Source organism: Balaenoptera borealis (assembly GCF_965194805.1).
Source record: "Balaenoptera borealis genome assembly, chromosome: 3".
NCBI classification, from domain to species: domain Eukaryota; kingdom Metazoa; phylum Chordata; class Mammalia; order Artiodactyla; family Balaenopteridae; genus Balaenoptera; species Balaenoptera borealis.
In genome coordinates, this window is record NC_138866.1 from 73,729,156 (window position 1) to 73,746,812 (window position 17,657).

A 17,657-nucleotide genomic window follows, 5' to 3' on the forward strand; every position below is an offset into this window, starting at 1 on the left:
AGTCCGAAGTCAGGGAGTCTGGTTCCTCCAGCTCCGTTTTTTTCCCTCAAGACTGCTTTGGCTATTTGGGGTCTTTTGTGTCTCCATACAAATTGTAAGATTTTTTGTTCTAGTTCTGTAAAAAATGCCACTGGTAATTTGATAGGGATTGCATTGAATCTGTAGATTGCTGTGGGTAGTATAGTCATTTTCACAATATTGATTCTTCCAGTCCAAGAACATGGTATATCTCTCCATCTGTTTGTGTCATCTTTGATTTCTTTCATCAGTGTCTTATAGTTTTCTGAGTACAGGTCTTTTACCTCCTTAGGTAGGTTTATTCCTAGGTATTTTATTCTTTTTGTTGCAATGGTGAATGGGATTGTTTCCTTAATTTCTCTTTCTGATCTTTTGTTGTTAGTGTATAGGAATGCAAGAGATTTCTGTGCATTAATTTTGTATCCTGCAACTTTACCAAATTCATTGATCAGCTCTGGTAGTTTTCTGGTGGCATCTTTAGGATTCTCTATGTGTAGTATCATGTCATCTGCAAACAGTGACAGTTTTACTTCTTCTTTTCCAATTTGTATTCCTTTTATTTCTTTTTCTTCTCTGATTGCCATGGCTAGGACTTCGAAAACTGTGTTGAATAATACTCATGAGAGTGGACATCCTTGTCTTGTTCCTAATGTTAGAGGAAATGCTTTCAGTTTTTCACCATTGAGAACAATGTTTGCTGTGGGTTTGTCGTATATGGCCTTTATTATGTTGAGGTAGGTTCCCTCTATGCCCACTTTCTGGAGAGCTTTTGTCATAAATGAGTGTTGAATTTTGTCAAACGCTTTTTCTGCATCTATTGAGATGATCATATGGTTTTTCTTCTTCACTTTGTTAATATGGTGTATCACATTGATTGATTTGCGTATATTGAAGAATCCTTGCATCCTTGGATAAATCCCACTTGATCATGGTGTATGATCCTTTTAATGTGTTGTTGGATTCTGTTTGCTAGTATTTTGTTGAGGATTTTTGCATCTATATTCATCAGTGATATGGGTCTGTAATTTTCTTTTTTTGTAGTATCTTTGTCTGGTTTTGGTATCAGGGTGATGGTGGCCTCATAGAATGAGTTTGGAAGTGTTCCTTCCTCTGCAATTTTTTTTTTTTTTAATTTGGCTGCATTGGGTCTTCATTGCTATGTGCATGCTTTCTCTAGTTGCAGTGAGCAGGGGCTATTCTTCGTTGTGGTGCATGGGCTTTTCATTGTGGTGGCTTCTCTTGTTGCAGCGCACAGGCTTTAGGCATGCGGGCTTCAGTACTTGTGGCTCATGGGCTCTAGAGCGCAGGCTCGGTAGTTGTGGCACACGGGCTTAGTTGCTCCGTGGCATGTGGGATCTTCCCGGACCAAGGCTCGAACCCGTGTCCCCTGCATTGGCAGGCAGATGTTTTAACCACTGTGCCACCAGGGAAGTCCCCTCTGCAATTTTTTGGAAGAGTTTGAGAAGGATGGGTGTTAGCTCTTCTCTAAATGTTTGAGAGAATTCCCCTGTGAAGCCATCTGTTCCTGGACTTTTGTTTGTTGGAAGATTTTTAATCACAGTTTCAATTTCATTACTTGTGATTGGTCTGTTCATATTTTCTATTTCTTCCTGGTTCAGTCTTGGAAGGTTATACCTTTCTAAGAATTTGTCCATTTCTCCCAGGTTGTCCACTTTATTGGCATAGGGTTGCTGGTAGTAGTCTCTTAGGATGCTTTGTATTTCTGCGGTGTCTGTTGTAACTTCTCCTTTTTCATTTCTAATTTTATTGATTTGTGTCCTCTCCCTCTTTTTCTTGATGAGTCTGGCTAAAGGTTTATCTATTTTATTTATCTTCTCAAAGAACCAGCTTTTAGTTTTATTGATCTTTGCTATTGTTTTCTTTGTTTCATTTATTTCTGCTCTGATCTGTATGATTTCTTTCCTTCTACTAACTTTGGGTTTTGTTTGTTCTTCTTTCTCTAGTTCCTTTAGGTGTAAGGTTAGATTGTTTATCTGAGATTTTTCTTGTTTCTTGAGGTAGGCTTGTATCGCTGTAAACTTCCCTCTTAGAACGGCTTTTGCTGCATCCCATAGGTTTTGGATCGTCGTGTTTTCATTGTAATTTGTCTCTAGGTATTTTTTGATTTCCTCTTTGATTTCTTCAGTGATCTCTTGGTTATTTAGTAACGTATTATTTAGCCTCCATGTGTTTGTGTTTTTTACATTTTTTTCCCTGTAATTGATTTCTAATCTCATAGTGTTGTGGTCAGGAAAGATGCTTGATATGATTTCAGTTTTCTTAAATTTACCGAGGCTTGATTTGTGACCCAAGATATGATCTATCCTGGAGAATGTTCCGTGTGCACTTGAGAAGAAAGTGTAATCTGCTGTTTTTGGATGGAATGTCCTATAAATATCAATTAAATCTATTTGGTCTATTGTGTCATTTAAAGCTTGTGTTTCCTTATTAATTTTCTGTCTGGATGATCTGTCCATTGGTGTAAGTGAGGTGTTAAAGTCCCCCACTATTACTGTGTTCATGTCGATTTCCTCTTTTATAACTGTTAGCATTTGCCTTATGTATTGAGGTGCTCCTATGTTGGGTGCATATATATTTATAATTGTTATATCTTCTTCTTGGATTGATCCCTTGATCATTATGTAGTGTCCTTCCTTGTCTCTTGTAACATTCTTTATTTTAAAGTCTATTTTATCTGATATGAGTATTGCTACTCCAGCTTTCTTTTGACTTCCATTTGCATGGAGTATCTTTTTCCATCCCCTCACTTTCAGTCTGTATGTGTCCCTAGGTCTGAAGTGGGTCTCTTGTAGACAGCATATATATGGGTCTTGTTTCTGTATCCATTCAGCAAGCCTGTGTCTTTTGGTTGGAGCATTTAATCCATTCACGTTTAAGGTAATTAACAATATGTATGTTCCTATTACCATTTTCTTAATTGTTATGGGTTTGTTTTTGTAGGTCCTTTTCTTCTCTTGTGTTTCCCACTTAGAGAAGTTCCTTTAGCATTTGCTATAGAGCTGGTTTGGCAGTGATGAATTCTCTTAGCTTTTGCTTGTCTGTAAAGCTTTTGATTTCTCCATCAAATCTGAAAGAGATCCTTGCCGGGTAGAGTAATCTTGGCTGTAGGTTCTTCCCTTTCATCAGTTTAAATATATCGTGCCACTCCCTTCTTGCTTATAGAGTTTCTGCTGAGAAATCAGCTGTTAACCTTATGGGAGTTCCCTTGTATGTTATTTGTCGTTTTTCCCTTGTTGCTTTCAGTAATTTTTCTTTGTCTTTAATTTTTGTCAATTTGATTACTATGTGTCTCGGTGTGTTTCTCCTTGGGTTTATCCTGTATGGGATTCTCTGCACTTCCTGGACTTGGGTGGCTATTTCCCTTCCCATGTTAGGGAAGTTTTTGACTATAATCTCTTCAAATATTTTCTTGGGTCCTTTCTCTCTCTCTTCTCCTTCTGGGACCCCTATAATGCAAATGTTGTTGCATTTAATGTTGTCCCAGAGGTCTCTTAGGCTGTCTTCATTTCTTTTCATTCTTTTTTCTTTATTCTGTTCCACGGCAGTGAATTCCACCATTCTGTCTTCCAGGTCACTTATCCGTTCTTCTGCCACAGTTATTCTGCTATTGATCCCTTCTAGTGTAGTTTTCATTTCAGTTATTGTATTGTTCATCTCTGTTTGTTTGTTCTTTAATTCTTCTAGGTGTTTGTTCTTTAATTCTTCTAGGTCTTTGTTAAACATATCTTGCGTCTTCTCGATCTTTGCCTGTGTTCTTTTTCCGAGGTCCTGGATCATCTTCACTATCATTATTCTGAATTCTTTTTCGGGAAGGTTGCTTATCTCCACTTCATTTAGTTGTTTTTCTGGGGTTTTATCTTGTTCCTTCATCTGGTACAAAGTCCTCTGCCTTTTCATTTTGTCTGTCTTTCTGTGAATGCGGTTTTCCTTCCACAGGCTGCAGAATTCTAGTCTAATTTGTTTATTTATTTACTTATTTTTGGCTGTGTTGGCTCTTCATTGCTGCACATGGGCTTTCTCTAGTTGAGGCGAGCGGGGGCTACTCTTCGTTGTGGTGCACGGGCTTCTCACTGTGGTAGCTTCTCTTATTGCGGAGCATGGGCTCTCGGTGCATGGGCTTCAGTAGTTGTGGCACATGAGCTTAGTTGCTCCGTGGCATGTGGGATCTTCCCAGACCAGTGCTTGATCCCATGTCCCCTGCATTGGCAGGAGGGTTCTTAACCACTGTGCCACCAGGGAAGTCCCAGCATCACTCTTAAGTAAATGTAATGTGAATGTTCTTTGGGCTCCAGTACATAGCTGTGCTCTGAGTGACATTCCTCCCCCTGTAGAAGTTCTAGAGGCCGCTAAGGAGGAGGAGACATCTGATTCTGGTTTTCTAGGTAGCGGCTTCCTAGAATCAGGGCAAGGCATTCCTCTCCTTCCCATCCCGTAGCCCTCAGTTTTGGTTAGCATAATTCAATTTTTTTTCCACTTTTATCTTTGTCATTTTAATTGGTCAAAATTAAGATTGTTGATGGGGAGAGCTCAAGTTTTATAAAACGAGAACTCTTGTCCCAATGCCAACCCTCACCATCTACTACGGCAGCTCCATGGAAGGACACGTTATCCAAGAACCAGTGGAGACAGGAAGTAGCCAGACCCTCGAAAAGGGCTGTTGGTCTTGCACCTCCCACCCTCCACGTGGGGTGATAGGGAGGGGCACATACTGTGGAAATGTCAGAATGAAAGCTGGAGAACCGAAGTGCTCACTCATCTCCACTGCGGTGTTTTCTAAGAACCTTAGTGGAACTTTGACACTCCTCATTCCTGAGAAGATGGAATCTTTTCAGTAACATCCACCGCCCTTTTCCCTGTGGCAGCAGCCATTCCTGGTTCTGAGAAGTGCCTAGCTATCTCCCCACCACCCTTTCGGCACCTTAAAGACCAAAGTCAAACCTTGTTTTTCTCCCGTGTTGATTGTTTTTCTAACCCCTCGAGCTAGTTTTATAACCTTCTATTGCTCTCTTCTTGGCTGGCTTTAAAATGCCCTACAGATGACTCTCCTGATTAATTCCTACCAGACAAGGAGTTTACTATTACCTTTCAGCACTATCAGCACTCCCATCTCACGTTTAGTGTGGCAGGTGAAGGGTCAGTTGACAGGGTGACTGTGTCCTGAGTCCTGGGATGCTACCAGGAGGCCCTTTTAGTCTCCACTGACCCAACATCCATGCACAGCACACATGGGGACAGGTTGAGGACAGAGGAGGGCTGAAAGGTGTCCTCTCATTCCAAGCCTAGGACTTTAAATAAAAATACCAAAAAAGGAAAAGCCTTTAAGAACTGGTGGCACCTGGGATCTCATTTTTCTATCTCTCTTTGCCTGATGTTTAGATCACAAACTTGAACATGAGGGATTGTTTCTTTTAGCTTCACTTCTATATGCAGCCCTGTTCTGTTGGGATAGAGTTAGCACTAGGGGAAAGAAGGCCTGTTTGAGACATAAATGTGCCTCCTTCCCATTGGAATCTAGCTGTGGCCCCAGGCCCTCCGATTTCGTATTTCAGTCTCACCGCTTGGCTGTTCTTATGCTCCTCCTGGGCCCTTCCCTCTCTCATTACTCATCTCACGCAGCAATTTTTTAGTTTGAAAAGGAGCAGCATATTCTATGTCCCGAAAGAATGAAATATTACTGCTTTTAGGATGTGAATATTCTCTTCTCTTCCCCTTTGACTGAATTTTGGTTTAGAAGTGAAAGTTTCAGGACTGGATTGAGGTTGAGTTGTAGTTGAGATCCGAAAGTCAGTTTTCAAAATTCGAGCATAAAATCGTATATTCTGCATCTTACTCAGCCCAGAACTTGTTCCAAACCACGGGAGAGAGGGCATTCTTTTTTTTGGCCGTGCTGTGCAGCATGCAGGATCTTAGTTCCCTGACCAGGGATCGAACCCGAGCCCCCTGCAGTGGAAGCTCAGAGTCCTAACCACTGGACTGCCAGGGACGTCCCCAAACCACTAAAGAGAGATGGTGGGAATTTGAGGTGTCTTCAGAACACTGTCCAATCCAACTGGCCTCAGCTGGCTGCCAGCTCTGTATTTCGACCTGGATCTATTTAATCTCTGCTTCTTCCCTCAGGCCCTCATTAGTCTGGTGGGGTGGGGCACAAAGAGGGAGCTTTCAAAGCACCTATCCCGCAGACCCTGATCCCTGGACTCATAAGAAGTGGACAAAGGAAAGCTTAGAAAGGAACATGTCAGGAGCTGCCTCCACACTCCTGCTCCTCCCCCGCCCGACACACACATCCTAGTAGCCAACATTCAGTCCCTGGGGCTAGCCTCACCTCTCAGGAGCACACCATCCCCTTGCACACAGAACAGAAGTGGATTAGTGGAAAGAGCCCTTGGATTAAGCATCAGGAGACTGACTTCTAGATCCAGTTTTACCTACCAGTAGCTGTGGAATTTGGAGAAAGCCACTGAACCCCTCTGTGTCTTAGTCTCTGTGTTTGTAAAATAGAGAGAAACGCCTGTACTTCCTCCTCCTCCTGATTCCATGAGGTGGTTGTGAGGGGCACATGAGACAATGGAGGGGAGCGACCTTTGGAAGAATATAGTGCTGAGGCTTTGCACATATTACACCCCGACAAACCACTTCCAAACTACCAGGGCTGTTCTTATAGGGCTATTTCATGCTCCGCACCAAGGGTGGGGCCGTGTGTCTGGGGTAGAGGCCAGCCTCCAGGGGTGCTGTCCATACTCGTGGGTCTTGAAGACCCCCAGGCACAGGGTGTGACCACAATCTGTCCAAAGGCATTACCCTTCAGCTCATTTTTAAAGCTTTCTTACTGGCAGCCGGTCTCAGAACAGCCCATTTTTTCCAGCCCTTCCATTTCCAGCCAGCCTTAAGTAAGGCCTCTGTCACCACCTTGGCTGAACTACGTTCAGCCCAGTCAGTTCAATCTGCACCACCACTTACTACTGTGTGGACTTGGGCAACGCACTTGGTATCTCCAAGACTCAGTTTCCTCCTCTGTAAAATGGGAGAAACGGTATCTGACTCTGTAGGCTTGTCCAGAGGATTAAATGACGCATGTAAAGTACCCGACCAAGTTCCTGGTCTCTACGTGTCCATTGTCTGCTCCTCTTTCTCCTACTTCTAAGGAGAATTATTGCTAGACATACCTGCCTGGAGGGGATTAGCGCATCCCAAAGGCATTGCATCAAATCAAAGGTGAGAGTGCCCCTGCAGGTGCTGGTCCTGCCAACTGTACTGACTGTACCGTCTCCCCTGGTACCCTTGGTGCCTCTTGCAGGGAACATCATTGGCTCCGGAATCTTCGTCTCACCCAAAGGTGTGCTGGAGAACGCCGGCTCTGTGGGCCTCGCTCTCATCGTGTGGATCCTGACGGGCCTCATCACAGCTGTGGGAGCCCTGTGCTATGCTGAGCTCGGGGTCACCATCCCCAAATCTGGAGGTGACTACTCCTACGTCAAGGACATCTTCGGAGGCCTGGCTGGGTAAGAGGATGTGCGGGGAACCGAGCAGTCCCGGAAGCCGAGGCCCGGGCTTTCCAGCATGCCGAAGAGCGCTAGAGCTTGGGATTCCTCTTTTGCCTCTAAGTCATGGTTGCCAGTTCAGCCTGTGTCCCCTTGATGCCCCTGAGAGTGGCAGAGGAACCAGGCTGTAGTTTTAATTTAATCTCTGTTTAGGGTTTTTTGTTTTCTGTTTTTCTTTTTTTTTGCTGCGCCATGAAGCTTGTGGGATCTTAGTTCCCAGACCAGGGATCGAACCTGGGCCCTTGGCAGTGAAAGCATGGAGTCCTAACCACTGGACCACCAGGGAATTCCCTTAATCTCTGTTGACCTTAGTGGGCAAGATTCTATGAGTGAGAACAAGTAGAACTAAATGACAACTCTGATTGGAGATGCGCGGGGAAAGCACATCACAAAAACAAAGCCCTTTTATCCTGACAAATGAGAGTGACCACTAAGGTACGGAGTACTTTTCACGTTACTGAGGATAACGGTTTCCCTGATTCCAGACCCTGATCTTGAATTTCCTCAGCCCCCGCAGCCCTGTTACTGAAGAGCTCAACCCTCACCAAGGGGCCCAAGGGCGTGGAGGACACTTCCCCCTCAAACCCCCAGCCGATGCCTCCCCTTGGCACTTGCTTAAGTGGCCACACCTTTAGCACGCCCTGGCTGTGAAGATTCTGGGGTTGCAAATTTTCTTTTCCACCAGTGGATGCTGGGGGCCAGAGTGGTAGAGAAGAGATGATGAAATGATGAAAGGCGCAGGGAGAGAGAAAGGACACCAAGACATGTGTCAGTACTAGTTGAAACAGCTTTTCATCGTTAAACCAATTTACCGTCATTGCAGAGGGCTAGGTGTCTCGTCTGAGCGGTGGCTGGGTTCCTCAGCATCCCTGAAAACAAAAAGGAACCGCACCCCTTTAGCCCACCTGCCTCTCCTAACACTGCCCAGTGACTTGCCCGGGCTTCCCTGATGGCTTCTGAATCCCTGCCCTGCCAGGCAACGGGAGCGGGGGTCTTTATTGGTGTCTTGGCTCAAGTCCTGTCCCATTCCCCCTCCAGGTTCCTGAGGCTATGGATTGCTGTGCTGGTGATCTACCCCACCAACCAGGCTGTCATCGCCCTCACCTTCTCCAACTATGTGCTGCAGCCGCTCTTCCCCACCTGCTTCGCCCCAGAGTCTGGCCTTCGCCTCCTGGCTGCCATCTGCTTATGTAAGTGCCATCTGGGCCTTGCTTTCAGGATGGCGCCTTCTAGCCTTCCTCGTGGTCTACACATCTCTGGTTCTCCTTCCTCTCCCTCTTTCTTTCCTCCCCTCCTTTTTTTTTCTTCCTTGTTACTTTTCAGTTTCCGATTTGCATGCTGTGGACAAATGGATTCCACATATAATTATCTGGTGTTTAAAAAAAAAAAAAGAAGAAGAAACTTAAGTATTGATAGTTGTTCACAGGCACAGTAATTTTCACTGGCAGGGTTCTTTACATCAAATAAAGTACTTTCACTTGTATCATCTGACCCGAGCCTCACAACAAATCCATAAGGTAAGCTGGGCCAGTATTACAATATTACAATTTTCCTAGAGCAGAAAAGGAAACGGAGCCAGGAAAGTGAATTAGCCAAGGTGATTCCTTCTCTTTCCAGCGCACACACCACGCTGGAGACTCCCTGCCTCTCATGGGAAGACTTTTCTGGCCTCTCAACCTGCCAGCTCACATCTTAAAACTCTCTGGGAGGAGAGTGCAAAGGTGTGAGTTGGGAGAAAACAAATAGCATGTCCATGGTCCCCGCCCTTGATGAGTTTTCTGTCTAACTAGGCAGAAAAGCCATATAGACAGATTCCATGGTTAGGATTCAATTCAGTAAAAATTCCGAAAAGGGGAAAAGATCTCTGTGAGCTGGAATAGGTTAGAGGGGCTTTATGGAGAAGTTTGCCAACCTGTATTTCTAGGAAGTCTCAACACTTAATCTCTGATAATCAGGGATCTCAATGGATTGGGGTATGTTCTACCTTTTAGCCAAAAACTAATTTCTAAAGTAAATATTTGGACTTTTTCAGAGGCTCCACTTCTAGAGTCAGCTCAGTCCCTGCCTTCCCACACCTTCCAACACACATCCACCTAGCTGAGGGCAGTGACCACCACCTAGCTGAGGGCAGCGACCATCCTGGTCACACTCTGTCCCAGGTCTTGACACTTCCTTCTGTCCTGCTGGTGGGAAGGGGAGGGGGGGGTCACTCGCCCACCCAGGAGCTGGGGTGGGACCTGAGGGGTGTGTGCCCTCACTGGCAGTGGTGTGCAGCCCCGGGATAGACCCCATCATCTAGGCAAGTGGCACTGTGGAGCCAACATACTTGTTTGGAGCATACTCCTTGTGCCGGCTGGGCCTGCTCGTGGATCTGGAGGCAGAGGGATGTGGGCTCCAGAACCGGGCTTCCCGAGCCTGCATCTCCGCACCACTTTCTAAGTGCAGCCAGTGCTTGGCCAGGTCACCGGCCCACCTCCCGTGAGATGAGGCTGAGATCTCACGTGTGCTGTACGTTGCCGTGGCAAGGATTGCCCAAGACAAGAGTGTTCTTAGCACAGCATCGGGCACCTCGTGATCCTGTCGTGTAGTCACCGAGGGTGGTCACGAGGATAGTCACTTGGTCCTTGCTTGCTGGCTGGATCTGGAGCTGCAGGAGGTGAGAGGAGGGGGAAGGGGGCATGGGAATGCAGGAGGAGTGGCTGTTTCTGCCATCAGATAGGTTAATGGGGGTGGGAAGGGGGACCACAGAGTGCAGGCCACTGCTGTTTCAGCATCTCCTGCCCACAGACACAGTTTCCTTTTTCCTGCTGATGCTGCTAAAGTATCTCAGGCAACAGGCCACCCTTACCCTCCAACTATAAATCAAGAACCCTGAGGCTGTTCAGTCCTCCCCTAGGATAGAAACCAGGCCACAGGGTAGAGTTCCCCGGGCAACTAGACCCCCCGGCTTCCTTTGCGTTCCCCAAACCCGCCAAGTCTAGGTAGGTGACTCCTTGAGCAAAAACCCTGTAGAGTTTTGGAAAAGATCGGATGAGAAATGACGGTGGGAATGGCCGGATGCTGGTGGAGAGGCAGAAAGAACCTGCTGTAACTGGCTTGCCTTCTCAGAGCCTGAAGGGAGTGAAGCGGGGAGGAGAGCGAGAGAGAAGGAACTGCAGATTTGGCTCCAGCTTATGCAACTGCAGCTGCCACTTTGAGTTATTCTATTATTTGGGTCAAAGCTGATTATTCACTGCTGAGTCAGCAACATATCCCTAGCCACCAGGCAGTAAAAAAAGAAAGTCTTTTATATTTTAATTAAATGAAAAGCCTTTCTCCCTTCTCCAGAGCAAGTATGTTAGTGGGAGGAGGGAGTTAGGAAGCCGGGGAATGGGAGGGATTAGAACTTAGTTTTGGTACCTTCCTTTTGTGATTTGCTTGGGTATTTCTCTTTTCTTTCTCTCTCTCTCTCTACCCCTCCCCCTCCCTTCCTCCCTCCCTCCCTTCCTTCCTTCCTTTCTTATTTCATAAGTAAGTGACTATATTCTCTAAGTAAGAGTCAAGTAATATATAAAGAGAGTTGACCAGGAAAGCGTCCTCTTATCTTTACCCCTCTCCCCTGCCCAGGAGCCCTGGTAACAGTGGATAGGTATCCTAATAATTCTAAGTAAAATGCACCTCTCAGCACACACATCTGGGTATATAGACATACATTTTGACAAGTTATTTCTGCAGCTTGCACTTTTATCCTTTAGCCACATCTTGTGGCTACTACCTGAGTTTCTAGTTATAAACAAAGTGGTCCCAGTGACACAGAAGGAGCGCCAGGTGTTCTGGGGTCCCCCATTTGTATATCCTGCTCCCTAACTATGGGTTTTCCTTCTGTTTGTCCCCCGTCTCTTGGGGACTGGGCCACCTTTCACTCGGGCAGCTCCTGACCTCCTTCCTCTCTTTTGGGGCTGGGGTCACATCCAGCATCTGAATTAGAATCTTTTCTTCTCATTCAAGTCCCCCTCTTCCTGAATGCCTTGTACAAAAGAAGCTCCTTCTCCTTTCTTGCCCTGAGGAGAAAGGAGTACCCTGCATGCATTTCACAAGCAAAAAAAAAAAAAAAAATGCTTCTTATCTTGTTTTCTATCTTTCTACTATGATTCCGAAGAGGCTAGTTTTCCAGGGCTTCAGATTTCTCCTTCCTTGAGTGATTTGGAAGGTTAAGGATTTCACTGTAGGTATTACTTTTAACCCTGAGTTGCTTTGCAATTCCTCTTCAGGAAGTTTCCAGATGCATGATGCATGATGCTTTGGTAGATACCTGTGTGTGTTGTTTTGCAAATCTCTTACAAATTAATCCCTTGACATCAGAGTGTTCAACAGTCCTTCCTAACTTCTAAATCCCTTACTCTCAGTTCATTTTCCTTTGAGGTTTCATATTCTCGAGCCCCAAACGTCTCATTCCCATGCACTAGACATATCACCTCAGGTACCTGGACAGTGTTGTCTTCTTGCCCTCCCCTGGTCCCCAAAGAGTGCTGTGCGTGTCTCATCAGCCTTGTATATATTGTTGAGAAGGAAGAAATTTTTCTCTACCCTTCTAGGTTCTTCTGGCTGGTCTAAGAATTAAATTGACATGAAACAGATTAACGAGAAAAAATCAAACAAAAGTTTAATAACAACTATACTTAGAAGAGACCCAGAAAAACTGAGTAACTCGCCAAAATAGTCAAAACCCTCACCTTAAATATCACCTTAAGCTAAAGACAAAAGAGAATGTTGGGGTAGAGGTTTGGGACTTCAAAGGGAGGAAGGTAATTGACATGAAAATGAAAAGCAAATGTTTGGTAAAAAATGTTTGCTGAGCCATGTGGAGACAATGGGGCAGAGAGTGGACTCTAATCTTTAATCTCCCCACCACCCAGCCCACATTTTGCTGATATCTCTGGTGATAGCACTACTCCGGGAACAGGTCCTCTATCTAAATTCTTTTTAGGCAGTTGTGGGGGAAGGGCAAAATTTCTTCCTGAGTCTTTTGGGCCTTGATTGTTTTCAGCTTGAACTAATCTGCATGCCAGAGACATTTTGGGTGGCACATTTTGGTCCCCTACAGTCTCGCCTTCGAAACTTCTAGAATTGTCACATTCCAAAAGTTGAGTTGATAGATTGCTTTATATCTCGTCGAACGAGTCTCTTAGTCCTGACAATAGGTCACTTCAGTTACTCATTTCAGGAGGTGGGGATGCAGGAGGGCACTCAAAGTTAGGCCTACAGGGTATAAGCAACCAGGTATTTAATAAGAGGCATTTCTGTGGAGACAAAGAAAAATAGAGGTTAATGGCTGAAGCAAATTATAAACCCAGTGTCTGAGTCCTGAGAGTTGCCAGCTGAGATTTCTAGATGTTAGGCTCAAAGCATCTTTTGCAGTTTGAAATCTCTTGTGATGTCATCTGGTGTTCAGGTAAACTTCCTGAGTGGCTTACAAAGCAATAGGCACAAAGATTGTCTAAACGTGGGTTATTGTGGTGATCTTGCTTAAGTTTATATCAGGTTGTTCAGTTACAGTTTGTAGGGCTTCAAGAAAAGGACAGCTTTAGTTCTCGATAATTTCAAGTCAAAAGTGAGAGAAAAATTGAAAATGTAAGCTTGGAGAGTTGTAGGCAAATATTTGAGGAAACTAGAAGAATTCAGGATCCAGTCCAGTTTACAGATAGAAAAACAAAACCTCAAAGATGATTAACAGAATTAGAATTTAATATCCATAAGCGTGTATTATAGTTTCCATTGAAACATAATTTTTTCTCTCTCTCTAAAATCACCTTCATCTTTACCAAAGATAGCCAAATTAAGACTCATTTGTTTGTAAAATAAATTTAATTGTATTAAACTTGGCCTGATTGTTTACATAAGTCCAGGCCTTTTAAAATATGCTTTGCTGGAACTGTTCATAAGGAATTGCCAGATTGAACTTTTAATTGCCTCTCGAGGCCAGGAAGCTGCACCAAGGACATGACATTAGATTCACCCTGTAATACCTATGAATTTGGGTGAATTTTTCTCTCCTTGAGGTTCCCAAAATTACCTTGAGGTTCTTGTGCCTGCCAGGAAGGAACTTTCCTTACTCACCTGGTAAAGCTGCTGGGAACCCTGAAGGCAAGGTACCAGGTTGTTTTTCCAAGGGGCTTTATGGCTCCATGAAGTCAACCTTAGTTCTTTAAAGCTGTCTGGTCACATCTAATTCTATGTATGTCTCTCTCAAATATGACAATCCAGTCAAAGCCCTGGTAATATAACCAATATTTCTTTTTTTAAAAAAATATTTATTTATTTATTTATTTTGGCTGTGCTGGGTCTTAGTTGCAGCACTCGGGATCTTTGTTGCGGCATGTGGACTTCTTAGTTACAGCATGTGGACTCCTTCCTTAGTTGCAGCATGTGGACTCTTAGTTGCGGCATGCATGCGGGGTCTAGTTCCCCAACCAGGAATTGAACGTGGGCCCCATGTGTTGGGAGCTCGAAGTCTTACCCACTGGACCACCAGGGAAGTCCCATAACCAATATTTCTAATTGTATCATGTTATAAGGAGAACAGATTCTTACTGAACTTATACAAATAACTATATTGCCATGAAAATAAGAGTACTCACTGAGTTTCCAAATTTTAGAGACATCAGGTAGGGAGAAAAAAGATAATTGTTTCGTCTTTGTTAAGCAGTTGTAAACTGTCATACCAGTAGTTTTTTGATTGGCAAACTTATGAATGCATATCATAATTTCTAAACCATACATTTCCTCATAACATAATGCTTTTTTTTCAATGTGGTACAAGACATGTTTTTAATAAATGTAAACTTCTTTAGTTTTTCTATAATAAGACAGAAGTAGGTAAACGTAGACTTCTTTAGCAGTTAATGTTTCAGTATTTTATCTTATTTGGAAGTGATCTAGACATTCAGTGAATCCCCATCATTTAACTTAGCAAAACTCCAAAGTTTTAAATTACTAAAAGATTTGGAGAAACCATTTTTAAGTGGACATACCATAAAACATAATAATTATTAAAGAGTTCACCTAAAAACTGCTATCCCATTTACATTTATTTAATTTACTTGTTTCCAACAATTAATGTTTAGATTACCCATGAAAACTTCCTGAGACATTAGACAAAGTCAACCATCATGCCAAGCTATTTTTCTTTTCTTTTTTTTTTTTAAATTAATTAATTTATTTATTTTTGGCTGCGTTGGGGCTTCGTTGCTGTGCGTGGGCTTTCTCTAGTTGTGGCGAGCGGGGGCTACTCTTTGTTGCGGTGTGCGGGCCTCTCATTGTGGTGACTTCCCTTGTTGCAGAGCTCAGCTCCTAGGCATGTGGGCTTCAGTAGTTGCAGAACGTGGGCTCAGTAGTTGTGGCACGTAGGCCCTAGAGTGCATGGGCTTCAGTAGTTGTGGCATGTGGGCTCAGTAGTTGTGGCGCACGGGCTCTAGGGCACGCAGGCTTCAGTAGTTGTGGCTCGTGGGCTCTAGAGTGCAGGCTTAGTAGTTGTGGCGCACGGGCTTAGTTGCTCCATGGCATGTGGGATCTTCCCAGATAAGGGATCAAACCCGTGTCCCCTGCATTGGCAGGCGGATTCTTAACCACTGTGCCACCAGAGAAGTCCCTGTGCTTAATTTTCTTTAAGCCAACTAAATGGAGCTCTTTTACAAATGAATTTTGGCAATACCACTTGGAGGTAGAAAATACCACCCATCTATAACACATGTATATAGACATATACAAACACGCAAACAGACACAGAGACCCCATAGTCCCATTTCAAAATTTCAGCCATGAATTGGGTACAGTTATACAAAATCCACTCAATTGGGTTTCTGGCAGGTGGAACAAATCAGGGTCACCTGTTTAAGTGGATTTCCAAGGAAAAAAGAAACTGCAAATCCATCAGTTAATTACCATACTGAGCTCCTACATTGAGTGGAGGTGAGGCATTATTTATACAGAGTCTTGGAAGAGATTAAAGGCTAGTGAAAAGATGGGTGTACAAACAAATAATTACAATATAATGTGATGACAAAAGAATGTACCACACAAGAGAAAGGTGCCTCAGAGTTGGGACAGGAGTGCTAGGGAAGGTTCCCAGACTGAGCTGAGTCTGGAAAGGTAAGTAGGCAGTCTCCAGGTGGACATACAATAGAACAGCCAGCTAGAGGGAAGAGCATGGGCAAGACTTGGAGTCAAGAAAGAAATGAGTCGTTGGAGAAAAGCAAGTACTTCTGTGTGGGTGAGGCCTAGGAGAGAGACGGGAGATAAGGCAGAAGAGGTGAGTACGAGCCAGATCGTGAAGGATTCTACACATCATGCAGAGAAGAGCAGACTTCATCCAAGGAACCACCGAAGGAGTTTGTGCAGTGGAGTAACATGATTAGTTTCACATTTGAGTGAAGAAGACCGTGACACTTGAAGCAGGGAGACGAGTCAGCAGGCTAAGCATTTTTCCAGGCCAAAGAGGTGGTGGCCCAAAATAAAAACGAAGTTACAAGGTGACCAAAACAAGAAAGGATTAGAAGTAGAATCAGCTGGCCGTGTCGACTGATTGACTACTAAGAGGAAGAAATCTAGTTGATCTACAAATCAAAATTAAAGAAGTTTCAAATGAAATATGTTTCTACTTAACTGTCTCCAGCATTTGTGTTGAGCGGTTACCAATGCTTTCTCTCTATTTCTGCCTTCCACGTCCTCTCCAAATCCCTGAGATGCTGAGCAGGTCTTTGGTTGGAAGTCTTCCTCAGGGTGGTTACCCCAGGATGCTGGTCAAAAGCCCGCTCTGGAACAGAAGGGGAGTGGGACCCTGGGGAAGCCTTATATAAATGAGAATCACAGCACTTTGTTCATTCAGCAAACATTTATCAAGGGCCATGATGTGCTCGATACTGTTCTTGGCCCTGAGAATTGGAGCATGAGATAGCTGGAATTTTTTAGGCCTGGGCTGGAAAAGTAATGAGTAGGAACTAAAGGGGGCTCCCCCAGGTAGCACCGCATGCTGTGTCCTGTCTCCCCTGCTTTCCCTGTGTCTTCCGTTTTTCTCTTCTCCCCCACCCCAGCTCAGGAGCCGTGTTTAGCTAATGCTGAAGAATTACTCAGCTCTTGGAAATTGCTGAGCTGTGTGTTTGGGCTTCTTGGCTGAACTAAGTACTGGATGGTGATTCAGCAGAAACTTCAGGTCCAACAACTGGCAGGGAGGGATCAGGATAAGAAGGAAGAGTAAGAGGAGCCAGGAAGGGAAGGGAAGGGGGTGGGGCAGCATGGGCAGGCGCTTAGCTGGAAGTGTCCGGGTTGAGCTGTGTGAATCAGGATGTCCAGAAGCTCCAGAGCGTCTGTGCACCCCTCCTCCGCTGCTTGTTTGTCCTTGGAGGAGAGAGGCCCTTCCAAAGGTTCAGCACATCTCTCCTTAGAGGGCCTTCTTAGATTTCTAAAACATTGCCAGTGCTTCAAGATGAAAAGGGCTGGAGAAGGGAAAACTTGCTGTAGTCTGGTAGGTAAGATCTGTTTCAGAGCCCCACTGTGCACCTTACAGGAGCTGGAATCAGGGCTTAGTTTATAGGGAAGAGCTGCTTTGACTTTGTTGTTGTTGTTGCTTTGTTCTGATGTTTTTGTCTTTCACCAGTCAAGTTATTTACTCATACAATAATGCCAGCCTTTGTTGTGGGTAGGCAGAGACTTGAGACTTTATAACTCGGCTCCTGATCCCATATGAAAAATGTCTTGGCCCTGGGTGAGCCCGGAAGGATTCTAGAGAGCTGGCTCTGTGTCTCTACTCCTACCTCAATTTCCTCCCAGGCTCTCTGAGGCCTATGAGGAGGAAAGATAGCTCAGGCTGGCCTGTGTGGGCAGAACTGGAACCTTATCCAAGTCTCAGGATTGTGTGCCTTAGAACTCAGATAGGGCTCCGGTGTTTTCTTTGCCTATCAGTGCCTTCTGGCAGCCGGCAATGGTTACCTCCTAGATCTGGAACCGGCTGAGGTTAGGCAGGCTAAGGGAAGCAGCGTTTCCACAATTAGAAACACGTGCCCAGTTCCTTCTAAGGAGCCGCCTCCAGCCTATCACAGAGGCAAG

At 44.6% G+C, this 17,657-nt stretch overlaps 1 protein-coding gene across 2 annotated transcripts in view; it reads left to right on the forward strand.

Annotated features, from left to right (window-relative positions):
- SLC7A8 (solute carrier family 7 member 8) overlaps positions 1 to 17,657 on the forward strand; it is a 56,430-nt gene that overhangs the window by 13,280 nt on the left and 25,493 nt on the right. The window contains exons 2-3 of one of the 2 annotated variants that reach the window (XM_082386180.1): positions 7,334 to 7,538; positions 8,616 to 8,767. In XM_082386180.1, the coding sequence (XP_082242306.1) occupies positions 7,334 to 7,538; positions 8,616 to 8,767 (357 nt within the window). Of the gene's footprint in view, positions 1 to 7,333; positions 7,539 to 8,615; positions 8,768 to 15,473; positions 17,077 to 17,657 lie in introns of those variants that run through there. The other variant, XM_082386181.1, reaches the window with a different exon arrangement.